The sequence below is a fragment of the Cnephaeus nilssonii genome (assembly GCF_951640355.1).
Source record: "Cnephaeus nilssonii genome assembly, chromosome: 3".
In the NCBI taxonomy this organism is placed as follows: domain Eukaryota; kingdom Metazoa; phylum Chordata; class Mammalia; order Chiroptera; family Vespertilionidae; genus Cnephaeus; species Cnephaeus nilssonii.
Window position 1 is genome coordinate 93,023,338 of NC_137074.1, and position 27,873 is coordinate 93,051,210.

General features: G+C 38.6%; 1 protein-coding gene across 1 annotated transcript in view; it reads left to right on the forward strand.

Moving 5' to 3' along the window:
* GBE1 (1,4-alpha-glucan branching enzyme 1) overlaps positions 1-27,873 on the forward strand; it is a 353,762-nt gene that overhangs the window by 135,909 nt on the left and 189,980 nt on the right. Inside the window, exon 3 of the mRNA XM_079766240.1 lies at positions 7,816-7,928. Coding sequence (XP_079622366.1) covers positions 7,816-7,928 — 113 coding nt within the window. The remainder of the gene's footprint in view (positions 1-7,815; positions 7,929-27,873) is intronic.

Consider the following 27,873-nt stretch of genomic DNA (forward strand, 5'->3'; position numbering starts at 1 on the left):
TTCTAGTGATGTCAGGGGCAGGGGGCATTAATGTCCGCTACTATGATTATATTGCTTTTGATCTCTCCCTTAAAATTCTCCAGAAGTTTTTTTTTTTTTAAATATATTTGGATGCTTCTGTATTGGGTGCATGTATGTTTACTAGGCTTATATCCTCTTGCTGAATCAATCCCTTTATTATTATTTATAAAGTGGCCTTTATTACTTCTCATTATGACTTTCATTTTGAAGTCAATTTTGTCAGATATGAATATTGCTATCCCAGCTTTTTTTTTCTCCATTTTTTGGTAAAATGTTTTTCTATTCTTTCACTTTCATTCTGTGTGAATCCTTTGTGCTTAGGTGGGTCTCTTGTAGACAGCATATATGTGAGTCATATTTTCTTATCCATTTAGCAACCCTATGTCTTTTGATTAGAGCATTTATACCATTTACATTTAAGGATATTATTGATAGGCATTTATTGTCATTTTTATTCTTTATGCCTGTGTTCTTCTCTTTCTGTCTATTTCTTTTTCTTACAACAGTTCCTTTAGCATTTCTGGCAGTGCTGGTTTCATGTTAATAAACACTCTTAGCCTTTTTTTTTTTTTTTTTTGTCTGCGAAAGTCTTTATTTCACCTTTGATTTTTTGAATGATAGCCTTGCTGGATAGAGTATTCTTGGGTTCAGTCCCTTGGTTTTCATTAATTTTTATAGTTCATGCCATTACCTTTCTGGCCTGCAGTATTTCTATTGAGAAGTCAGCTGACAGTCTAATGGGAGCTCCCTTGTAGGTAATTTTCTGTCTCTCTTTTGCAGCCTTTAAGATTAGTTCTTAATCTTTAATGTTTGCCATTTTAATTAATATGTGGGTCTTTTGGGGTTCATCTGGATTGGGAATTTCTGTGTTTCCTGAACTTGAGTGACTTTTTCCTTCACCAGATTAGGGAAATTTTTTTGCTATTATTGCTTCAAACAGATTCTCTATTCCTTTCTTAGAATCTACTCCTTCTGGTGCTCCTATAATCAGAATGACATTAAGTTTCATTTTTTTCCAAAGTTTCCTTAGCCATTGCTCCTGCTTTTTAATTTTTGCTTTTCATTTGCTCCTCTGAATGGTTGTTTATTTTTCTACCTTGTCTTCAAATTCGCTGATTCAGTCCTCAGCCCCTTCTAATCTACTGTTGAATCCTCCCCGGGTGTTCTTAATTTCATATATGTCATTCCTCATTTCCTATTTATTTTTATTTAATGTTTCAGGCTCTTTTCATGTTGGTGTAGCTCTCATTAAGACCCTTCTAATTCTCACAAAGTTGCTTGTAGTTCTTACTGAATTGTTTGAGCACCTTTATTGCCATTCCTCTGAATTCTTTATCTGACAAATTATTTACCACTATTTCATTTAGTTATTTTTCTGGTGATTTCTCCTTTTCTTTCATTTGGGGGTTGTTTCTTTGTCTCCCCATTTTTGCTGTCCCCCCCCCCTTTTTTTTGGTTTCTGTGTATTATTAAACTGCTATGCCTCCCAGATTTTGTGGAGTTGTCTTATGTAGTAGGTGTTTTGTGGGACCCAATTGTGCAGTCTCTTAGATCACCTGAACTGGGTTCTCTAGGAAAGCCCCTTACTTTTTTTGGTTGGTGTGTGTGTGTGTGTGTGTGTGGTTCTCCTGTTGTTGGTGGGTCTTGAATTTTACTGTCCCATTCGTGGATTGAGCCTGCTCTTCGGCTGGCTGGCTATGTGGCTCACCCCCGGCCAAGTCATTCAAGCTGTTGTGGAGTTGCTGACTGAACAGAACAAAATATAACACAACAAAATACAAAACAGAAGAAAACAAAAACATTCACAAGATGCCTACAGCACCAACAAAAGTAACCATCAGAGAAGATATTATTAAGAAAGAGAGCAAGAATGATTGGAAAAAAAGAAAGAAAAAATATGAGAAAACAAGGCAAATCAAACCAACAAACAAAGCACAAATAAAAAACAGCCAAAAAGTGGGGGTGGGGAGAGATGTTATATGTAGATGTAATGCTGAAATAAAGAAAGTAATAGTAAATAATAGGGGAATAGAGGAAGTAAAAGTGTTTAAAATAAAGGAATTTTAAGAAAAGACAATGAAAAAAAATTGATAAGGAAAATAGAGGATAAAGCAGATAGACATAAAATGAGAATAAGAAAAAAAGATGAGAAAGCAGGAGAAAAAGAAAAGAGAGGAAGCAAAGATAGAAGAAAATTGAATAATGAAAAAAAAAGAAAATAATTGGGTAGGAAAAGGGAAGAGGAAAATTAGATTTATGAACATAACAGAGACTAGAATAATTACAAATCAATAAAGCATATAGATAAGGAATATAACTTTGAAAAGGGAAAAAAAGAAATGAAAGAGAAAAAGTAAAAAAAGGAAGTAGAAAAATGGAAGAAAAAATTGAAAAGAAAAAAGGAAAAAAAAGTGAAGTTGAGTTTGTTTCAGTTGAGTTTAGTGCCTGATGGGGAATTGCTTTCAATCTCACTTTTTTTTTTAAAATATATTTTATTGATTTTTTATAGAGAGAAAGGGAGAGGGAGAGAGAGTTAGAAACATCAATGAGAGAGAAACATCAATCAGCTGCCTCCTGCACACTCCCCACTAGGGATGTGCCCACAACCAAGGTACATGCCCTTGACTGGAATCAAACCTGGAACCCCCGAGTCTGCAGGCCGAGGCTCTATCCACTGAGCCAAACTGGTCAGGGCTCAATCTCACTCTTTTGTTTTGTCTGCCAATTCTGTGCTTCCTGTGGGATACTTAGGTGCTAAGCTCTGACAGGAACTGTCCTCTGGTCCTCTGGATTTCAGCAACCTGCTTGAAGTTCCAAGAGATCCCCACATCTTCATTCACAGTTTTATCTGTCTCTTCAGAACTTGGCTGCCAGCAGGAGGGGGCACTCTGCCATGTTAAATGGGCTTGTTAGCTGCATGGGGCCCAGAAACCTTCCCCTGTTCCCAGGGCTTCACCTCTGCCCAGGTTTTCCTGCTAGCCAGCTGTTAATCACTCAAAAGTCTGTTTCTTAAAGGGCTTTAGCTCGGGGAGGTGCTGTTTAGCACTCAGGGATTGTGGTGGTGTGCTTCCCTGTCCTAGAGCAGTCCTCTGCAAGTGGCCCAAAATATTACTCTGCCCTCTGCTGGCAGAGATCCTTGCGTGGAGAATAGTGGGATCCTTGGAAACCTGGAGTATTTATCAGTTCTCCTGTGGGGGGAACGTACCAGTCTGGTTCCCAGGATAGTGGGTCGGAAGAGTCCTCCCCCAATCCACTTGCTCAGGCTCCTGAGACTGTTCAAAGTGGTAGGCTTGGCCTCTGCTTTTGTTTCCTCTGAAAAGCTGAAAATGCAGGGTGTCTCAAGCAGGGCTCCTGAGGGTGGCACAGGCTGTATTAACTAGGGTGGATTTTTTTCTTTTGCTGCCCTGTGGCTACTGGAGAGGGGGGTGAGGGAGAATGGCCATTTTGGTTTTAGAACCTTTGAACAAATGCTCCTGGCTCCCGTTTTCCACATCTCCCGCAAGCTTTCCCACCCCAGCCTCTCCTCAAGCACTGTGGCTTTCTCTCCCACTGTCTCTGGTCTACTGGCTCTAGACTCCTCTGCGGCCAGCAGCCCTGCTGCCTTTCACAGCTGGATATTTCGTGGGCCACGGGTCTGGGCTTGGCTTCCTCCATCGCTGGGGAAACCTAAGCCCACCTGGGTTCCAGGCCTCTATCCTCTGAGGGAACAGACCCTCCCATAGCCCTGGGCTCCCTCCTCTCTCGCCTGCAGGCTTCCATCCCTGTGACCAGGTCAGCTCCTCTCGTGACATCCCTTTCTACATAAGGTGTTTTCTATCCTTCCTTGATATGTCTCCTCAGCTGGACCTCACTTGGTAATTCCAGGTGAGTGTTATCCAATTTAGTTGGCCCTGGTCATACAGAATTTTTGGACTGGAACCCGGATTCTTTGTCCGCCGGAATCTAAGAATGAATCCATGGACAGAAAGTGGTATAGCAAAGGTGGAGATTTATTGAAGAGCAAGTACAGACTCCCATGTAGGGAGGGGGAAGAGTCCCACAGAACTGACTCCCACATGGGGAGGGGGAGAAGGATCCCACTGAGTCCTTCTTCCCTACAGTTTATAAAGGCTGCAGATCCTGGTGCCTTGATATCCCCTCTGATTGGTCACTATTCCCTTAGACTGGTTAATATAGTAACTCCTGGGCTCAAAGGTTGAACCTCACATGGCACATGTGAGGCTCTCCTCCCTCCTTCCTTATTGTTTCCCTATTCCTTTTGGGCTTTCTTCCTCTCCTTCAGAATGAAGGGCTTCCTTCTCTTTATTTTGTAAACTAGAGGCCCGTTGCATGAAATTCATGCATGGGGGGGTGTCCCTCAGCCCAGCCTGCACCCTTTCCAACCTGGGACTGCTGGCTCCCAACTGCTCGCCTGCCTTCCTTCCTGATTGCCCCTAACTGCTTCTGCCTGCCAGCCTGATCACCCCCTAACCCAGTGATGGCGAACCTCTTACACGCGTGTCAGTGCCATTTCTGATGACACGCGGCCGCTGAGGCGGCCGCATGCCGAGGATGAAACGTTTATGTTATTTGAACTATAAATATCATGAAATAATGCTTTTTCCTCAAAGGGACACACTACCCGAGTTATGCTCAGTTTTTTGGCGAAGTTTGAAACACCAAGCTCAAAAGGTTGCCCATCACTGCCCTAACCACTCCACTGCCAGCCTGATTGATGCCTAACTGCTCCCCTGCCAGCCTGTTTGCCTATAACTGCCCTCCCCTGCAGGCCTGGTCACCCCCAACTGCCCTCCCCTGCAGGGTTGATAGCCTCCGACTTCCCTCCCCTGCAGGCCTGGGTCCCCCCCAACTGCCCTTCCCTGCAGGCCTGGTCACCCCCAACTTCCTTCCTTTGCCGGCCTGGTCACCCCTAACTGCCCTCCCCTGCAGGCTTGATTGCCCCCACCTGCCCTCCCTTGCAGGCCTGGTCCCTCCCAACTGCCCTCCCCTGCTAGCCATCTTGTGGTGGCCATCTTGTGTCCACATGGGAGCAGGATCTTTGACCACATGGGAGCAGCCATCTTGTGTGTTGGAGTGATGGTCAATCTGCATATTATTCTTTTATTAGATAGGATGGAGGCCTGGTGCATGGGTCGGGGCCAGCTGGTTTGCCCTGAAGGTTGTCCTGGATCAGGGTGAGGGTTCTCTTGGTGCATGGGGCAGCCTGGGTGAGAGGTCTGTGGTGGTTTGCAGGCCGGCCACGCCCCCTGGTGACCCAAGCAGAGGCCCTGGTATCTGGAATTTATTTACCTTCTACAATTGAAACTTTGTAGTCTAGAGCGGAGCCAAACCTTCTACTCGCTCAGTGGCCACAGTCATTTCTGTTGGGCTTTACTTATCTTCTATAATTGAAACTTTGTAGCCTGGAGTGAAGGCCTAGGCAGGCCAGGGCAGTCGGAAAGCTTGGCTTCCTTCATCGCCGGGGGCAACCCTAGCCTCCTGCTCTCTCCAGCTCCATGGCTGCCGCCATTTGTGTTGGGATTTATTTATCTTCTATAATTGAAACTTTGTAGCCTTGAGTGGAGGCCTAGGCCATCAAGGGCAGGTGGAAAGCTTGGCTTTCTCCATTGCTGGGGAAACCCAAGCCTCCCTCTTGCTCTCTGTGGCCGTAGCTATCTTGGTTGGGTTTATTTGCATATTTGCTCCTGATTGGCTTGTGGGTGTGGCTTGTGGGTGTAGTGGAGGTATGGTCAATTTGCATATTACTCTTTTATTAGATAGGACGTGACCTTTCTTGGCTACTTCTAGTTCCCTTGTCTTATGTAAATATACCTGTTGCTGCCTCCTTGTCTCATGGAAATGTAACTGCACATGGCTTTCTTGTCTTACGGAGATGTGACTGCACCTGGCTTTTGTTTTATGAAAATGTACCTTCTCCCAGTCTGCAGCCCCGTGCTTTCCATGGACCCCAATTCTAAAAAATCCCTAAGCCTGCCTGTATTCCCCTAATATTCTTGCTTCACTGGGACTAGGTGCACAACAGTCTGCCTATTCGTCTGACATTTTTATCAGAGGCAACTTGCAACTCAATGGAGATTCTTTTGATGGAAAACTGTAAGGAATTGAAACAGGAATTTTAGGGGAATATAGGAAGGTTTAGGGAATTTTTAGAATTGGGATCCATGGAAAAAACACAGGGCTACAGACAGGGAGAAGGTACATTTCCATAACACAAGGGAGCCATTTGTGCAGTTACATCTCCATAAGACAAGGTAACCAGGTGCAGTTATATTTCCATAAGACAAGGGAGAGGCAACAGATACATTTACATAAGACAAGGGAACTGGGAGTAGCCAAGAAGTGTATATTTATAAAATAAAGGAGGAAGAAAGCCCAGAAGTAATAGGAGGACAATGAGGGAGGAGAACCTCAGGAGTTACTATAGTAACCAATTCAAAAGGGAATATTGACGAATCAGAGGGTCTATCAGGACATAGGAACTGCAGCCTTTATAAAGCATGGAAACAGGAAGTCGGTGGGACCCTTTCCCCCTCCCCACGTGGGAGTCTGTAAGTGTTCTTTAATAAATCTCCACCTTTGCTATACCATCTTCTGTCCATGGATTTATTCTCTGACTCTGGTGGACAAAGAATCCGGGATCCAGTCCAAAAATTCTGTATCAGGATGAGATCTTCGCCATAAATGAAGGCAGTGCGGAGCAGGAGAAATTGAGAGCTACCCTAGCAAAAGCCCCAAGTCCCAGGCTGGGAGGAATCTAAATTTCCCCTGAAACTTGCCGACTAGGCTGAGATCCCCAGCTGCTGCTGCTCAGGAGCCGAGAGGGCACCGTGTTGCCTGTCATATCTAAACATTAATCTGTTACAGCGATTCTTTGGCATATTGTTAGGTCGAGACTCATTTGTTTATTCCCATAAGGATAACCAGCCTCACTTGATAATGGTGTGTCCTTTACTCACTGATTTTTATGCCACCTCTATTATATAAGTTTCTGTGTGTGCATGAGTCTGTTGTTGCTCAATTTGACTTTTTTCCAGGATCTTTAACCTGCCTTTCCTTTGCCCTCTATTGTTTATTACCTCTGCCTTTATTGCTTCAGGCATTTCTTTAGATTTTAACTTAGTTCTGTCACATGCTTGTGACTTTGGGTAAATGTAATAGGATTTTGAGGTTTTTTTAAATCATTTTTTCTACCATGACAGGTATCTTATCTAATTGCCTAGAATGTTTTTCTGTTTTTTTCATATTATCTCTCTTTGTTGATGGTGTTTCTCTAAAAAGTACCCACCGTTTTCTTTTATATTCCATTTATTAATAGAAGTATTAGAGTTGAAAGTATAATGGAAATGTTATAATCTTTTTAAAAATATATATATTTTATTGATTTTTTACAGAGAGGAAGGGAGAGGGATAGAGAGCTAGAAACTTCGATGAGAGATAAACATCGACCAGCTGCCTCCTGCACACCCCGTACTGGGATGTGCCCAAAACCAATGTACATGCCCTTAACCGGAATCAAACCTGGGACCTTTCAGTCCTCAGGCTGACGCTCTATCCACTGAGCCAAACCGGTTTCAGCTAATCTTTAATATTAAGATGCAAACGGCAAAGTTTTAAATACATTTTAAAAAATAAGAATAACTTTTTCTAAATTGCTAGTAAAACTTTTTGGTTAACACCTTGTAATACTGAATTTTTAGGCAGTTTGATTTGGTACAAGTAGGGATGCTTTACTTGAAGTTCATTAAATATCTGTTTGATCATGCTATTGTTAACCTTTCTTCTTTAATTTTTTAGATGATTGGAATCCATTTTCATACCCATATAAAAAACTGGAGTATGGGAAATGGGAGCTGTATATACCACCAAAGCAGGATAAATCTGTAATACCTCATGGATCCAAATTAAAGGTACTTTTCCTCCCTCTTGTTTTTATTTGAATTTATTTATTTTTAATCCAGTGTGCAAAGTTTGATTTAAAATATGATAATGTAAACAGATGCATGCATTGGTGGGAGAAACAATTTAAATGTTCCAGTAGAGGAAATTTAAGAGAGCGGTATCCACAGATTTGAATGTGTTAGATTATAACTGTTTGGTTGGAAAGGTACCAAACTTAGTTGTGTTATCAACTTTGGAAACTTGGTATAAAGCATGATTGAATCATTGTAAAAATTTAGCTTAGGAAGCAGAAACTTTAATAGAAAAGTGAAAGCTGTCTTCAAATCAGCAAATGCAGACAGAATTTTTACCTGTACGGAGATTTTTGATAGAGTTGATTTTATGAGCCATATGAATGCAGAATGGGATCTGGTGTTGGAGACATGTGCATTTTGGGACATGCTTTTTCTGGTTTTCCCCTTTCTAGTCTTTGACATGGGGATTCTTGTCTCTATTGTTCTGTGGTAGGGCCATCTGAGCTTCCTGTGTACTCCTTTGACTGTAGCTGACCATGGGGTCCCCTTCATGGTCTGCAGAGCCCACAAGGCCTCTCTGGTGTCCTCAAAGGGGGCTCGAGGGATGATGGGTCCCAAAGTCTGGATTACACATTTAAGCATTTGATTATATAACAAGTTATCTAAATCCTTAAACATTTACTTGATTTTGCTCATATAATCATATATTTCTATGTCCCTTGTTTCTCTTTCTCTCCCATAGATAATCAATGGCATTCATAGCATTTATTATGATAAACCCGGTGACTGAATCATTATTTTTATGGGTATTTGTTATTTAACAACATTAATTCAATTTTAATTAAAGTATATTTAAAATCAATATGGATTACATGTTTGTTTTGCAGGGATTTTTTTTTTTTTTTTACAAAAAATGAAATTATAAGTGTATCTGAAAACTACTAAAATATTGTCACACATAATAAACTGAAGAGCATATTGTCTAGAATAAAGAGACATTTTGATATGGGATGGCAGCCAAGGTTCTTTTTAATCTGTAGTGAAAAGGAGAAAAAGTAACTGCAGTATACAATAAGAGGGATTTAAATTTAATATAAATAATCCCTTTTCCAAGTCAGTATAAGCTCCACGAGAGCAGGGGCCTTTGCTATTTTGTTTGCTGATACTACCGTATATCCTCCATCCCTGGAGCTGTGTCTGGCACATAGTAGGCACACAGAAATATTTGTTGAATGTTAAAGCATTTTTAGGTCCATTCTTTTCAGGAACAAACCAAGTAGCTTGATTTTTCTATGGTTTATAAAGCCGATTTTATGAGCTAGTGAGGCAAGGCAACTGTTACAGTACCACTGGTCTCCTTGTCACTTTAGGTCTTATGGCCATTTTTGTTTATTTGTTTTTTTAAGAACTAAACTTAATAATTTTTTAAAGTGCTGAGAATGTTTTTCTGCTTTCTTTAAATTACAAAATTTTATGAGCTCTGACACCATTACTACTTTTTGCATTACATAGTGGATGAATTACTTTTGGTATGTTGTTTTTACATATGGGGAATAATAATTACTAGGAATGAATGGTTATTGATATATATTGGGAATAATGGTAGGCATGTGCCTCTCCCATATGACCTCAAATCTTTTACACTTTCTGCTATGGTCTGCTTTGGTGTTTCCCTAAGCCCCGTGCCCATTTTTTATGTTGAAATCCTAGTGCCTGATATGATGATACTAGTAGCTGAGGCTTTGGGAGTTGAATAGTCCCTGATGATGAAGCCCTCATGAATGGTTTTCTAGTGCTTTTCAAAAGGATTCAGAAAGATCCGCAGCCCTTTCCACCAGGTGAAGATACACTAAGAAGTCTGTGACCCAGAAGGGCCTTCACTTAACCATGCTGGTACCCCAGTCTCAGGTTTCCATCCCCCAGAATTGTGACAAATCAGTTTCTGTGTTCATGAGCACCCGGTTTGTGGTATTTTGTTATGACAGCCCCAAAAGACTGATACGATTTCTATACTATGCTGTGTACTATGCTTTTTATCAAGAGTTTATTTTACTATGTGAAATACAATAATCAGATAAGAAATAAATGTGGCTTTTAAATTTTCTCTTGGCTTTAAAAATCTGTGTTTAATGGCAAAGAAATGTTAGACAAGTATGATATGGACTGTTGTGTAATCTGTCTTCATTATTTTATGTTCTAAAATTTTCTGTGAAAACAATTAACAGGAAATTTAGGCACAAAATATTTGTAGTGTTTAGATGTTTCAAATATTGATGAAACATTTAGATGCGATTATAATGTTAATATGGTGATATTTTTCACTTATGGGGACGATACATCATCTTTTCTTTGGGGTAAGGGTTAAATTCTCTATACATATCCACAAACTTGAGGTTTTTGGCCTTTCAATCTGAAGTTGTCTCTAGGTTGATTATCATGGTAATTAAAAATCTTGTTTTAAATTATATTTGACAATTTATTTCAGTCCACAAGGGATTGACCTTTATAATTCACTTGAGACTGTTTCTCTTAAGAATTATCTGGTAACCATTAACAAAAAAGAACCGTTAACATCTTTGAAATAACAGCTTTGTTTTCTCTGCAAAACTCCTGGTCTTTTCCATTGAACACTTTGAAAGATGATACCTAACTGCTTCTATAGTCATCTATATGTCTCTTTTTTATGTTTATTTCATTTTTCTTAACACTCACCTGAGGATATGTTTTTATTTACTTTTTTAAAGAGGGAGGAAGAGGGGGGGGAGAGAGAGAGAGAGAGAGAGAGAGAGAGAGAGAGAGAGAGAGAGAGAGAGAGAGAGAAACATCCATGTGAGAGAGAAATATCATTTGGTCACCTCCCATACATGCCCCAACCAGGGATTGAACCCATAACTTGTGTATGTGCTCTGATTGGAAATCGAACCCGAGGCCCTTCCGTGCACAGGACAATGCTCCAACCGACTGAGCCACACTAGCCAGGGCTCTTTGCATGTTTTTTTAGTGAGTTTACCAAACAGAAAAATAAAATAATATTATAAGGTAAATTAAACATTCAAAGCTTTAAAGATATAAGGAAAGAATACAAGACTATGTTTCTGAAGGATAATGAGGCATGCATTGCTCATGTATTTAATACTTTTTCTTCTAGATGCATAGACAAACTAATTTATGTAAAGGTATTTCTTGTTCACTTTTAAAAAATATACACCTTAAATAACGTAAATGAAAAAAAAAAACACCACCTCAGTTGCTTCATCGAAATTTGACATAATTATTGAGTGTGTGTTTTATGTCAGGTGCTATCCTTTATGTATGATGCTTGTACTAAATTGTAATATATGTGCAGGGGGTGAACTTGTTTTAAAAATAAAGAGTAAAAACATGAGATAGCAGTTTATTCATTCTGTGATGACAATGGGAAGTAACAGAGGGATAGCGACATTCAAGAACATTGACTATTTCTTGCTTGTCATGTGTTTACGTATTATTATATGTGATAAAGATTTTCTTCTCCATGACCCACAGAAAATTATTTACTCACTTCATCTGTACCTGGTTCAACTTAATCAGCCTCTAAAACCCTGAAACATCTAATTTGTGGGAGAATGCATAGTTAGAATTAGATGCACTTTTTCTTACCACAGAGATTGTAATTCTTTGTGTTTGCAAAATATAATATGAATATTAATGAACCTAAATAACATACTAGGAAATGGTCTTCCTCTGAAGATAAGAATAAAGGCTTGCTAATTGATTCATTTTCTTTTCTTCTGAAGCTCTCTAGAATGTTGATAGGAAACACAACATAAATGTGTAAATTTCCAAAGCAGTCTACTTGCCAGTGTGTAGAGTAACTAACTCTGTTTGCCTAGAGCAGTGGTTGGCAAACTGTGGCTCTCGAGCCGCAGTTTGCTGCTCTGTTGACTAATGAGTTTGCCGACCACTGGCCTAGAGGAAGGATGAGATAGAAAGTGGGAGAGTTGTGTTATATTTGAACTTGCTCTACATTTATTTCTTTATCAAATTTTGCTCCTTTTCTTAATATCTTAGTTAACACATATTTGAATTTATGTTTCCTGTACTTGAAGCATTGCACTATCCTTCCTGGATTTATGTGAATAAATGAAGATAAAATAAAAAAAAAATGCCTGCACTTTGAATTTATTGTCCACTTGGAGAAACATCCCCTAAGCAAAGGAGTTGTTTTAGCATTCTGTGGCTGGTAAGGTAGTAGAGGAAGAAGCATGTATTTTTTGAGAAGTTTATGACAAAGCAGGAATAAGCATGTGGAATATGTAGTTGTTTCTTTTATTTTTATTTATTTCTTAGTGATTTAGTTATCTTTATTTTTGGCTAAATATTCATGGGGTTAAGAAAGAACCCAAGGGAGAAGATGACTGAGAGGACAAGGATTAGAGATAGATTATTGGGAAAGTGTATGGGGAAGAATAAAGGTCACAGTTTGAATAGTTAGGGAATGATTATGGGAGGAGAAGCATTTTAAGCTTGGTCTTGAAGGAATTAATGGATGTAGATTAATGAATAAGTTGTCAGGGTTCAATTAGAAAATAAAAGAATAGAAAGCAAAGCAAGATTGCACAAGTATCAGTCAATTGTGTGTGAGAATTAGTGGTGTGGGGGCTAAAAAAAATACTTTTTCTCCCACCTTGAAAGTTGTAGCTGATTAATAGTCAAATTAACAGAGACGGTTTAGCAGGAGGAAAATGTGCAAAGTTTATTACTGATATACGTGCCAGGGGTGTCGTAAGATAGGAGACCCGAAACACATTGGGCAGGTGGGTTTATATGCCATTATAGAGTAAGGAGAAAGGGAGCAGTGGTTTGAGATTTTGAAGGAAATAGGCAATTTATAGGTAGCTGTGGAAGAGAGGAACAGGCAGGGTAGTCATATTCTTGCTAAGCAACCAGACACTGAGGGATCTAGCTACCTGGCCCCTGCCTGGAGCCTTCTTATCTAAGGTAAGGTGGATACCCTAGGATTCCCTTCCTGGAGCAGGCCTTTCTATCTCAATTTCTTAGGCAAGAAAGGGGAAGGGTCAAAGGTGCTTTCTGAGTCTTTTGTTTCTTAAAAAAAAAAATAGCTTAAAATCAGTATCTCCAAAGGCATAGTTTTGGGGTAGCAAAACTTTTGGTCCCCTTCACTGGTCAATTTGACTTACATTGATTGATTTATAAAGATGTCAGATGTATGAGGAAATTAAACAAAATTGTGAATTTATTTCAGGAAATTTTACTCTGAAAACATTGTAAGGCAACACAATTGCTAAATTGGACAGATACTCATTTTTGCTTTTTCTTAAATCCTGCATTATTTATTACCTAAAAAAACTCTCAATAATTTTTAATAATGACCAATGTATTCTTTAACCTGTGCTTTCTTCAGGACGTTGACCCTTAATGATCTCATTTTCTTCAAACAAATACTCATACTCTCGTAGAGCATTTATGTGATATTGTGATTTATAATAAACTAGAAGCCTGATGCATGAAGATTCGTGCTAGAATGGGCTTTCCTTTCCCTGGCTGCCAGCACTGCCTTTCCACTCTGGCCCAGCCTCTTTCCGCTCCAGCCCCACCTTCCCATGCTGCCCAGAGGCCCTGAGAGACTGGGGGTTGAGCAGAACGCCTGCATCCCACCCCCCATCACTTGGTGCCTGTATATGCAAATTAACCGCCATCTTTGTTGGGTTAATTTGCATATCACTCCTGATTGGCTGGTGGTGTGGTGGAGGTACGGTCAATTTACATGTTTGTCTATTATTAGGTAAGATATTTATTTGGTCTTTTACCCCATTCCTGGCATGGAGCTCCTAAAACCCTTGGAATATCCTAAGTGGTGAGAGAACAAAGGTGCCTTTTTTATGTTAATGAGGTGGCCTTTGGAAATCACCTAAGTTTGAGTGCTAAGGAGAACCAGTCATATGATCAGTTGAGTTAGAACTTTTTTCCCCACCCCTTGACTTCAGGGCCAGAAGATTAAGCCAATTTCCAAAGGCCAGTGATTTATTCATGCATGCCTATGTAAGGAAGCTTTCATAAAAACCACAAGGATGGAGTTTGAAGAGCTACTGTGTGGTGAGCAGGAAGATGGGAGAGTGGAATACTCAGAGAGGTTATGGAAGCTCCCTGCCCTTTCCATGTACTTTGCTCTACTCATCTTTCCATCTGGCTGTTCCTGAGTTATTTCCGCTTATAATAAACTAGTGACCTAGTCAGTAAAATGTTTTGCTGAGTTCTATGAGCCACTCTAGCAAATTGATGGAGCCCAAGGACAGAGAGTTGTTGGACTCACTGATCTCTAGCCTTCTATCAGAAGCACAGGTAGATAGTGTCACTATTAAGTTGAATTGTAGGACATCTAGCTGGAATTGGGTGTGAGAGCTTTTTGATATAAAAGTGCTGAAGTCTTCTATTTTTAATTAACAAAAATTACCCACTGTTAATGGACCCCAAAGTTGCTCTTTTTTCTCTTATTTGGTAAAGATTTCTAGAAAGAACTTACTGTCACATAAGTTTTTTTTCTTCTATATCCTCACTTCCCATTCATTGGTTTCCATCCTGCCCTGTTCTGATTTAATAAAATAAAGTAGTACAAATTATTGGATGATGGTGATTTAATTCAAGAACTATGAATGAAGCAATAAATCTCATTTACCATTATGAATTATCTGCACCACATAGTCTTACCAGTATTTCACTTAAACACCTAAGTGAGTTCCAGTGTCATGGCCTGTGATTGGATTTCAGTATTCTGCAGTTCCTGAGTGGTCATTTCTAGTTATGCCATGTGTAAAAATAACAACCTTTTGCCATGTACCACCTGCCAAATCAAACTTGTCAGAAATCACTGTTTTCTGCAACTCACTTGTTAGCACTTTGTTTTCCTATGGCACATCCTATAGAAATTGTTTGAGCAATGGCTTGAGACCTTCTGTAGTTCACACTTTGTCTAGGATTTAATTTTATTATAGGTAGCTAGATTCCAAGTTGTTTACTCTTAGCATGTTGAAGACATCACAACAGTTTTGTCTTATATACAGTGTTGCTGATAAAAATCCTGATTATTTGATTCTTACTCCTTTGCTTAAAGAACTTCTAATTGGCCTTTTCTTGGTAGTCACTTGTATTTTCTCTTTATCCTGATGTTCTAAAAATTTTACTACCATCTGCCCTAATATAGGGTTTTATTTCTTACTAGTTTCCTAAAGTGGTCTTATTCTCATAACTGGCTCTCATTTTTCCCTAGTCCATTTACATATTATAGCTATCGTCATCATTTTAAGATCTCAAACCTGCTCATATTATTATTCTGCTTTAAATCCTTTGTGATGAGCTCTCCCCACCCCTGGTTTGAGGATAGCCAGGGTTTTTAAACTGTGTATTAAGAAGCTGACCTGGCTAGTTTGCAGATTCCCTCTCACTCTCTTGAAATAGGAAATCCTTTTTCTGTTCTATAATTGGGCTCCTGTGCATGATTATATCTAAATAACAATTTCTCCATTTTAAAAGAATTGAAAAACATTGGCCTCTGCGCTGAAATCCATGCATCTTAGCTTGTCATACAAAGCCATCCACGCCCTGGCCTCTGGACTCCTTTCTAGCTTTGCTTTTTTTTTTTTTTTTATCCTTGTCTCACTCAGTCTGGGCTGCCATAATGAAGGACCATAGGCTAGGTGGACATTTATTCTCACAGTGCTGAAGGCTGAGGTCTGAGATCCGGGGGCGATTGTGGTGGAGGCCTAGTGAGGAACCTCAGCTGATTACAAACTGCCGACTTCTCATTGTATTCTCCCATGGCTGAGAGCAGAGAGAGGAAGCCAGCTCTCTCCTGACAGAGGGCTCCACCTCATGACCTCATCTAATCCTAATATTTCCCATAGGCCTCACCTCCTAATACCTTTTCAATAGGGGGGGGGGGGAGTCAACATATTAATTTGGAGGGGACACAAACATTCAGTCCATAACAATTTGGTATGTTATTCACACTGAATTACTTGCAGTTTTTCAAATACTATCTGATCATGTCTCAGCAAATGAAAAGACAACACCCATTTTACATGGAGCGGCTTTCCCTGGTTTTTGTAGACAGGCAGACTCCCAGACTTTGATATAGAGCTTATGTTTTATTTATTTCTGGTGAAGTTTTCCATAATTTCAAACTCGAGTTTCTACTTACCAACAACTCCTTCTGCTAAAAACGTCTCTAGAGCCTGTTCCCTCCTTACTTAACAGTGATGATATGTGCTTTAGACTAAACTTTTTGAGGATAGGAACAGTGTCTCAGTAATCTTTGTGTCCTTGGGACCTAGTAATTTTGATTAATAGAATCTAGTTAAGAAGTGTCCACTGCATCGATGAAATTGATGTGACCACCAGATAAGTGCATTTGCCACTGTTGGAAATATTTTTGCATATCCATATTATACAGAAAGTGAAATAAATTTATAAAGCTGTGTGTTCATAATTTTAAATTACATTCTTTGAGTTTAGGCATTTGAGACCAATAGAATTGTTATTTATAGGAGGAATATGGTTGATGTCAGGGTAAAAATAAATATTGGTTTGGAAATTGCAGCTCATTTTAATGAGTCTTAAGCATTTTGTGTTACTTTTAATATAAAGATCCTTATGAGTTACTGTTTAGAAAACTTAATAGAAGAGAAAGTTTGGCTTTCTCATGAAGATTTGAAATGCCTATTTTTATCTCATGGTTTCCACTTTTCTCTGTCAGAAAACCTAAAATTAAGCTACTTGTAACTTTGCTGTAACCACCCTACTCCTGAGTTCTGTGCCATTATCTTACCTCCTTGCCCTCCGGCCCCTCTCTCCTTCTGACCATTTTCATTGTAACTAGTTTTTATTTTTCATTTTATTTATGAATAATTGCATTATATTTAAAAAATCATAGCTGTCATTTTTTTGGGAAGAAGAATATAAATTAAGTGTATGTAAAACTTCAAATAAGGGCTTGTAATTATTTCAAATTAAGATTGACATTTGTTTTATAGTTTCTTTACATCACATATATAGATGGACAGTGCTTAATTCTTTTTTCCTTATAGTTTGGAACCAGTTAGTTAGGAGACTACTAGTATAAAGTGGACTTACTGTGGGATGTGCCAGAGCTCAGAATATTTAGTCATTTAGGTGAGTATCATAGAGGGAGAATAATCCAGATTTGGGGTGATGTCACTCTTATCCCAAATTAATAATTAGGTGTTATTTTTCTCCAGGTGAAGAACATATCATCTCTGTTCCAGATATTTTCTTATCGAAAACTTACTCTAACTTTGAAAAATACTCACTTTTGACACAAGGAAGTAGAAATCTGTTACTGTTACAATATCTGTATCTATTTTATTCAAGGTAAAATTATGGTGAAAAAGAAATAGTTCAGTTGCTTCCTTTAAATATATCAGCTTGTGAGTATTAAGCCTGATTTCTGTGCATTGGCAATATTCATGGCAGGGCTCAGAATGAGGAAAGACTTGGGTTGTGAAGTCTTGTTTTCCCTTTTTATTTTCAGCTAAAGCCCTGCAGAAAGTAGGAGGTTGTTGGTGAGATACCAATGGCAGTATAGGAATTGCTTTCTGAAGTCATTATCAATTAACCACTAATGGGTAGCTTTCTTTGAAAGCTCATTTATAATTGCGTGCGGATAGATGAAATTCAAACACAAAGGGAATTCAATATTATCATTAATTTTGACTCTGTTTAACGGATGATTTCTGGGCACCACAGCAGCCTTCCTAATTTGTCTGTGTGTGATGAAGAAACTAATCATACACAGCTCAGAGAACAATAACATACGTTTTCCCAGAAAGGTCACCTTGAGAGATAAGCAATAAGGACAAGGAAAATAAAATCCCAGAAACCTGTTGAACCCTTTATTTCTCTTGTTTCTCTATTTTCTTTACTTTAAAAATGCAGGTTGCAAAATAAGTATTTTATAATTTAAAATGTGCATTGAACAACTTTGCAGACTTTTTAGCATAAACTAGGCTATAAGTTATCAGATTTATTTCTTGTAAATGTTTCCTTTTATTATTTTATAGCCCTTCTGTGTGCTATGTACTGGTTTAAACACTTTATGAATAATAACTGAATTGGTCCTCCTAACACCCTATCAGGCAGGTCCTATTATTACCATCCCATTTTTCAGATGAGGAAATAGAGGCATACTGATTATATAACTTGTTTACTAGCTGTTAATTGGTAGAGCTGGGATTCAAACCCAGGACATCTAGCTATAGAGATTGTGTTCTTAACCATTATGCTATGTTGCTGTAATTTTTAGTTTACTTTACATTCCTGTGACTTCTTAATAAATGGCCCTTGGCTAAAATGATAAACCTTTGCAAATCCTAATATGATTTGTTTTCTATGAGCAACTAGCAATGACAGTGATAAACTTGGGGAAAACAGAAAATAATCTGATATCTTTTAATTGTTAGGGATAGTCAAAACACATGCAAAAAAGTATATATATTTATATGCACATGTGTAAATATATACAAATACAACCTATATAACATTTCAAGTTTGATATTTCATAGAATCTTAATTACTAGTAGATGACATTATTCCTCATGACATCAATGTGAGGAGAGTTTACAGTAAGAATCCTCAAAGGAGTCTGTGCACACATATTGATACCATTTGATCTCATGATATTGCTAATCAAACACACACATATATAGTTAACTTATAGCTATGTAAACCAGAACATTACAAGGCAAGGTAGATTTTATATTTTAAATGTAGACTAGTACCTATGCCTAGTGTGAAAATACTTTCACCTCCTTTTTTTTTACTGCTGCATAGTATTCCATGGTATAAATGTACCACAGCTTTTTTATCCAGTCATCTACTGATGGGCACTTGGACTGTTTCCAGAATTTAGCTATTGAAAACTGCTTCTCTGAACAGAGGGGTGCATACATTCTTTCTGATTAGTGTTTCGGGTTTCTTAGGATATATTTCTAGAAGTGGGGTCACTGGATCAAGTGGCAGTTCCATATTTAATTTTTTGAGGAAACTCCATACTGTTTTCCATAATGGTTGCACCAGTCTGCATTCCCACCAGCAGTGTACTAGGGTTCCCTTTTCTCTACCTCTTCACCAGCATTTGTCATTTGTTGAGTTGTTGATGGCAGCCATTCTGACAAGTGTGAAGTGAAACCTCATTGTTATTTTAATTTGAATCTCTCTGATGATTAGTGACTTTGAGCATTTTTTCATGTGTCTCTTGGCCTTCTGCATGTCCACCAACTTAAACTATACACAAGAATAAACTAAAAATGGATAAAAGCTTTACATGGAAGTGGTGAAGCCATAAAAACCCTAGAAGAAACCATAGGCAGCAAAATCTCAGACATCTCTCATAGCAATGTGTTTACCGATACAGCTCCTAGGGCAGAGGAAACTAAGGAGAAAATAAACAAATGGGACTACATCAAAATAAGAAGCTTCTGCACAGCAAAAGAAACCACCAACAAAATGCAAAGGGAGCTCACTGCATGGGAGAACATATTTGCCAATGACACGTCTGAGAAGGGGTTAATTTCCAAAATATATAAGGAACTTGTACAACTTAACAAAAGGAAGACAAACAATGTAATTAAAAAAATGGGTAAAGGACCTAAATAGACACTTCTCCAAAGTAGACATACAGAAGGCCAAGATACAAAATAAGTATTTTAAACAAGACAGATGGTTTGTTTCTCTGTGAAGTAAAAGATCAGGTTAGTAGGGGCTCTGTGGATTGGCTATGTCTGCTCTGTGCATATGTTCAAAACAGTTTCTTCACATTCTATTGCTCTTTTTTTTTAAGGTTTATTGTTCAGATTATTACAGATGTTCCTCTCCCCCCCCACCCATAGCTCCCCTCCACCCCATTCCCATCCAACCCCAGGCCCTCGCCCCCCAACTGTCCTCATCCATAGGTGTAAGATCTTTGTCCAATCTCTCCCCACACCCCGTACTCCCCCCACTGAGAATTGTCAGTCTGCTCCCTTTCTATGCCCCTGATTCTATTACATTCACCAGTTTATTCTGTTCATCAGATTTTTTATTCATTTGATTTTTAGATTCACTTGTTGATAGATATGTATTTGTTGTCACTTTGTTGTTCATAATTTTTCTTCTTCTTCTTCGTCTTCGTCTTTGTCTTCTAGAATACCTTTCAGCATTTCATATAATACTGGTTTGGTGGTGATGAACTCCTTTAGCTTTTTCTTGTCTGTGAAGCTCTTTATCTGACCTTTAATTCTAAATAATAGTTTTAGTGGGTAGTGTAATTTTTGTTGTAGGTTCTTGCTATTCATCACTTTGATTATTTCTTGCCACTCCCTTCTGGCCTGCATAGTTTCTGTTGAGAAATAAGCCGACAGTCGTATGGGTACTCCCTTGTTGGTAACTAACTGTTTTTTTTCTTGCTGCTTTTAATATTCTCTCTTTGTCTTTTGCCCTTGGCATTTTAATTATGATGTTTCCTGGTGTGGTCCTCTTTGAATTTCTCTTGTTTGGGGTTCTCTGTGCTTCCTAGACTTGTAAGTCTACTTCTTTCACCAGGTAGGGGAAGTTTTCTGTCATTATTTCTTCAAATAGGTTTTCAATATCTTGCTCTCTCTCTTCCTCTGGCACCCCCATAATTCAGATGTTGATACGCTTAAAGTTGTCCCAGAGGCTCCTTACACTATCTTTATATTTTTGGATTCTTTTTTCTTTTTGCTGTTCTGGTTGGGTGTTTTTTGCTTCTTCATATTTCAAATCTTTGACTTGATTCTTGGGATCCTCTAGTCTACTGTTGAATTTCTGTATATTATGCTTTATTTTAGTCAGTGTATGCTTAATTTCTGACTGGTCCTTTTCCATTTTTTTTTTTTTTTTTTTTTTTTGCATTCTCACTAAGATCCTTGAAGGTCTCACTAAGTTCCTTGGAGGTTTCTAGAAGATTCTTGAGTAACTTTATAACTGTGGTTTTGAACTCTATATCCAGTATTTTGCTTTCTTCCATTTCTTTCATTTGTGATATGTTTCTTGTCTCTGCATTTTGGCTGATTTCCTGTGTTTGTTTCTATGTATTGGGGAGCTGCTAAGTCTCCTTGAGTTAATAGAGTTGCCTTGTGTGGTAGGTGTCCTATAGGGCCCCGTGGTTCAGTTTCCCCAATTACCTGAGGTGGACACTCTTGGTGCACCCCTTTGTGGGTTGTGTGCACAGTATTGTTGTAGTTCAGCTTTTTTATTTTTTTTTTGTAATATATTTTATTGATTTTTTACAGAGAGGAAGGGAGAGGGATAGAGAGTTAGAAACATCGATGAGAGAGAAACATCGATCAGCTGCCTCCTGCACACTCCGTACTGGGAATGTGCCCGAAACCCAGGTACATGCCCTTGACCAGAATCAAACCTGGGACCCTTGAGTGCGCAGGCCGACGCTCTATCCACTGAGCCAAACCAGCCAGGGATGTAGTTCAGCTTTGATTGCTGTTGGCATCACTGGGAGGAATTGACCTCCAGGCCAATTGGCTGTGAGGACCAGCTGTGTCTACAATGGAAGAGCTGCTGTGCAGGAGACACCCTTATGGGGAAGGACTTGCTTCAGTGAGGCTTTGGTGCTCACAGAGTCTGCCCCTTGAGTGTGTCAATTATGGATGTGAAGAGTTATAATCTGGTATGGTCTCACATTGACCACTGGGTACACTGGCTCTTTGATCTTCAAGGAGGTGCAAAGTCAGCCAGCCACTGCCTGGAGCCAGCAGGAGCTACAGAGAGATCTGCAGATTCCTTCTCTTTGTATGGGGTTTGGAAGTGCCCAGATGAGGCCCAGCTGTGAAGCAAGGCAGCTGCTGCTGCAGGCCTTGGGCCTTCTTTTGATAGCTTTGGGGCTCCCCGACCCAGCTGCTGCCTGTTTGACAGGTTTTAGGCTGAGAAATACAGGCCATTCATATGCAAAAGCCACTGCACACAGCTTTGGTGGGGTTGTAAATTGGGTGGAGTGGGGTCTCAGGGTATCTCCCAGGTGGAGCAAACAGCAATGGCTTCTAGTCAGCTCTGCACTGGAGAGGTCCCAGTGCAAGAACAATGACTGCTCTGAGCACCTCTGTCTGAAAGAAAGCCGCACTTGTGTTCCTGCCTTGATGCCAGAAAGTCCAGTTTCTCCCTGTATGTGTCTGGGTCTCCCAGATTCTCGCCTGGAACTGGAGTTCAGAGCAAGTGGGAGCTTGTGTCTCCCTCCCGATTAAAAAAGCAGCGCACCCGGGTGCCAGCCCGTTCTGCATCTCTGCATCTCCTACCAGTCTCAATGCGCTTTCTTCTTTACCCCTCTGGTCATAGAACTTCCACTCAGCCAGCTTTCCCATGGTTCTGGATGATAGTTGTTCTGTCTTTTAGTTGTAGTTTTGATGTGGTTGTGAGAGGCAGCAAGTACTGGTGTTTACCTATGCTGCCATCTTGGTTCCGTGATCTCCATCCTATTGTTCTCTTATCATCAAGTGTTTATCCACAAAATAAACAGTACTCACCATCTCTCTCTGTATCCTGCAGAAAGAGAAGATGAAAATGACACCAAGTCATTCCCTTTTAAGGACATGAACACATCCTTTTGGCCAGATTTTAGTCACATTTGCCATCTTATTCACGAGGAATGTTGGGAATTGTGGTTTTTGCTTGGGGCCATTTGTCTTGCTAAAATTCAACAAGTTCTGTATTATTTAAAGAAAAAAAGGGGGGGTTGATTTTGAAATACAACCAGCACTTATTTTCATAGACATTTAGAAGGAAATTTTAAAGGAAATATAAGAATTAACCTTGTGCTAGAAACTTATTTTGCTAGTATATACTCCTGAGATCAACTGTAACTAATGTATCTTTATTTTATTTGTTGCTATGCTCTAGAATCACATTATTTTAAAAGTCTCATGCATTAATTCATTGTAACTTAGAAAAAGTGTAGTATTGTTAATCAAAAAGGAAATTGAAGGATATGGCTGATAAATATACACTCAGGGATACAGCTACTATAAATAATGTGTAATCATAATGGCATATTTTATATCATTGTAAACTCCAACAATAAACAAATAACATCCAAGTAAAATCCTAAAGAAATCTGGAGTTAATTAGCCATTATTATACGAGGCTTAAAATTTTGCCACTTTTTGAAAGATGTCCAAGTTATCATGAAATGCCAGTTTCACTTTTAATGCTATTTTTACTTTGACAACAATGTCTGCATAAAATAAGAGTAGAATTTGAGTGAAAACACTCCATGTAAATATAGTAGCGTGGATGTAAAAGCACACTGAGCAGAATCTGCAACTGACAGCAACCAGGCTCTAACATGGTTTTCTTGAATATCAAAATTGGGCAAGTGAACGGCCAACACTGTAACAGAAAATAGCTGGATGGCTACAGTTGAGATACCTGAAATTTAAATTAGGGTTTAAGAAGAGTGATTTCCTTTCTTTTTTAATAAAGCTAAATAGGTATTGGCTCTAATCATTTAATTTTTGTATGATGGTGAGCATTTTGTAGTAAACATTTAATTCTTTATATTTTTGATAAGTTCTGAAGGAACATCAGATAAAAAGAAAAGGGCATGAGCCAGCATTTATCTGTAGAGTCATAATAATAATTAATGAAAGGAATTTTAAAAAATATTTTACACAATATCAGGAGAGCTTTAGAAAAAAGACTTTTAAAATTAGTAAGTTGGTTAAGCATTTTTAAGCCAACCATTAGTAAACTGTGTGTTATTAAAATAAGAATGATAGTCTCAAAGTTTATCTTTTCTAAAAATTCTTTTAGGGTAAAATAATAAAATATGGGGAGAACAAAAGCACCTATTAAAGGGTTTAAGTTTTATCCTTGAGAGAATGTTTTAAGCAAAAACAGTTTTGGTGATTTCAGTATCCTCACAGGAGATCCTTCACCATGGCGACCTCCCAGTCCCTGGATCTCCTCTTCTCCAGTGACCTTACCCTCCTCCCACCACAGTTCGGCTAAGGTGTATGACCTCAGCTGCCTTCTGTGGTGACCATACCGTAGGCATTGTCTTTACTCATAAACACTCTCCAGTCCCCACATCCATACCATCCACAGAACCTGTGTAACAGTGCCCTGAAACACTGGTTCTCAAACTTTACTGTGTGTCAAAATCAACTGGCTGGCTTGTTAAAGACACACTTCAGGGGGTCTGATTCTGTAGGTCTGGGTGAGCCTGAGAATTTGCGTTTTCACAGGTACCCAGATGATACCTGCGCTGCTGGCAGAGGGACCACACTTGAGAATTGCTCAAAATCCCATTCTTTAGCACATGCCATTAAGTGATGATGCTTTACCAAACAGAATTATGTCCTCAGATCTTGTTTATTTTCCTCCTCTTTTTTTAAATATGTAGATTTTGATTAGTTGTATATAACTACTTTAATTCTAATAGGTTCGGGTGCAATAAAGGGCTGCTTGAATAAGATTTTATATTGTATTATTATTTTTTTTAACAGAGAGACCAACTTAGACCTGAAAATAGTTTCTATTGAATGCCTATTTTTTTTTTACTTTTCTCACTACCCAAAGTATGCTGTTTTCCCCCACATCAGATAACCCTAATCAGTGAAACTTACATAGTCACAGTTACAGAACTCCTTAATGTCCTAGAGACCTTCTCCATCCCCTCTCATGCAAAACGACATTAGAATATATAAATCCATGTAGTCACTTTATATTAAGCCAGTGCTAGGAGTCCTGCTATAGCATTTTTTTTTTCTTTGTAATCCCTACCTGAGGAACCCGCAACCTGGGTATGTGTCCTGACTGGAAGCCGAACCCTGGACTTTTTGGTGTATAGAGAGACTCTCCAACCGACTGAGCCACACTGTCAGGGCTAGTTTTTTTTTTTTTTTTCTTTTGGCAAAGCTTTAGAGAATATCTTTAATTGGAATAACCTAAATTTAGTGTTTACTCATTTGGGGTCCATCTACCATATTGTTAGCTGCATGTTGTGACAAATTATTTTGTATAGTGACTTGGATAAAAAAGACTTAGGAATGTGTGAGTTCATTATTTGCCATTTATAAATTATATAGCTTTGAACAAGTTACATATCTGTGCTTTTTGGCTAGTCCCCAGTTTAAAAAATGTAATGAATATATCTCAAAAACTTTTCAAAGAAATAGTATTCAAGCAGATCTCAATGTTGTTGTTTTTAAAAAATTTATCTTTATTGTTGAAAGTATAACATACATCTCCCTTTTCTCCCCCCTGTTGACTCCTCCACTTCACACCTGCCCCTTCTAGGCCTTCATCACACTATTGTCTGTATCCGTGAGTTATGCATATATGCATTTAAGTTCACCAGTTAATTCCCGACCCCCAAAAACCCTGAACTTGCATTCCCTCTGAGATTCGTCAGTCTGTTTCATGCTTCTATGTCTCTGGATCTGTTTTGTTCATCAGTTTATTTTGTTCATTAGATTCCACATTGTGAGTGAGATCATGTGATACTTGTCTTTCTCTGATTGGCTTATTTTGCTAGCATAATACTTTCCGGGTCCTTCCATGCTGTCTCAAAGAATAAGATATCTTTCTTTTTAACAGCTGCATAATATTCCATGGTGTAAATGTACCACAGCTTTTTTATCCACTCATCTACTGATGGGCTCTTGGGCTGTTTCCAGACATTAGCTATTGTAAATTGTGCTGCTATGAACATAGGGGTGCATACATTCTTTCTGATTGGTGTTTCAAGTTTCGTAGGATATATTCCTAGAAGTGGGATCATTAGATCAAATCGCAGTTCCATATTTAATTTTTTGAGGAAACTCCATACTGTTTTCCATATTGGCTGCACCAGTCTGCATTCCCACCAGCAGTGTACTAGGGTTTCCTTTTCTCCACATTTTCACTAGCACTTGTCATTTATTGATTTGTTGATGTAGCCATTCTGACAGGTGTGAGATGATACCTCATTGTGGTTTTGATTTGCATCTCTCTGAAGATCATTGACTTTGAGCATTTTTTCATGTGTCTCTTGCCTTCTGTATGTCTACCAACTTACACTATACACAAGAATAAACTAAAAATGGATAAAAGCTTTACATGGAAGTGGTGAAGCCATAAAAATTCTAGAAGAAACTATAGGCAGCAAAATCTCAGACATGTCTAGTAGCAATGTGTTTACCGATACAGCTCCTAGGGCAGAGGAAACTAAGGAGAAAATAAACAAATGGGACTACATCAAAATAAAAAACTTCTGCACAGCAAAAGAAACCACCAACAAAATGCAAAGGGAGCTCACTGCATGGGAGAACATATTTGCCAATGACACGTCTGAGAAGGGGTTAATTTCCAAAATATATAAGGAACTCATACAACTTAACAAAAGGAAGACAAACAATGTAATTAAAAAAATGGGCAAAGGACCTAAATAGACACTTCTCCAAAGTAGACATACAGAAGGCCAAGATTTCAATGTTGTAATTTTTCATACTCATAATAAATAAGAAATATAGCAATTGTTTCTTTTTTCTTTCAAGGTAAACAAATTACAAATTTAGTCCTCTCATAATTCATCTGGTAGAATAAATTGTCTTTGAGTTTACCTCCCAGTAAGATTATTCAATGCAGTGCCATGTCACACCAGGATATCTAATATATACTTGATACCACGTGATATTTTTCCTGTGCATTCTGCTTTGACTTTATGTCAGTGCCAGTCCTACCTATATTTGAGAGGACATGAGTCTTCATGTCTTCTCTTTTAAAAAAAAAATATTTTTTATTAATTTTAGAGAGGAAGGGAGAGGAGAGAGAGAGAGAGAGAGAGATAAAAACATCAATGATAAGAGAGACTCATTGATTGGCTGCCTCTTGCACATCCCACACTGGAGATTGGGATTGAGCCCGCAATCTGGGCATATGCCCTGACCAGGAATTGAACTGTGACCTCCTGGTTCATAGGTCGATGCTCAACCACTGAGTCATGCTGGCCAGGCTTCATGTTTTCCTGAATAGCAGGTAACAGCACAAGGTATACAGTGTGGACTGCAGTGAGATTGCCTGTGTCCACCCATTTCCAGCACCTGATAATTGTGTGACCTTTGGCCAATCAGTTGATTTCTCAGTTGCTTTCTGTAAAGTGGAAATAATAATAGTACTTACCCCATAGAACTGATAAAAGCATTTAATTCAATGTATGGTACTTATTTAAAGCTCCATCATCTCAACTATTTTTTCCCTCCAGGCATGTGCTCAGAGCCCAAGTGTATTATGCCTTCCAGGGTCATATCTTTTTAGACTTTGTAAGCACCGGCCAAATATTTTGTAAATTTGTTTAATGAGGCAGTATGTGATGATTGTCTAATCAGCATTACCTCACTCTCTACAAAATGCTGTTTCCTGAGATTCAGTTGGTATGTTTGTGGGATCAATCCTACCAATGATTGAAAATTCACAAGAGTGTCTATAGAAATGGTAGGCTCTGTCCAGCACTTATTCATGTAAAGAATTTTATGTGTTTTTGAACAGTCATTTTCTTAACTTAATGTTTACATTTTAAGAATCTTTGAACTATTTCTAAAATCTCTGTACAACTTTAAAAGAAATCTTAATGAGATGTTATGGGAGAGAACACGGAGACTATGAGAATGAAACTACCATAGTGAAAATGGATAGATAATCCTTAATGAGGAAAGGAACTTTTGGGAATGAAAAAAGTTGGTTGTTTTGAAACTAAACAAATATAAGGATGTGAATAGTAAGATTTAATCAGTGAGATGTGATAATAAGATATAATCAGTGAAAAAAATGAATAAAATTGTAAGCACAAGAATTAACCTGATACTGTTCTTATATTGCACTCATTTTTATCCATTCAGTAACCAAGTGAGTCTTTTATATTTTACTATAGGCCCGGTGT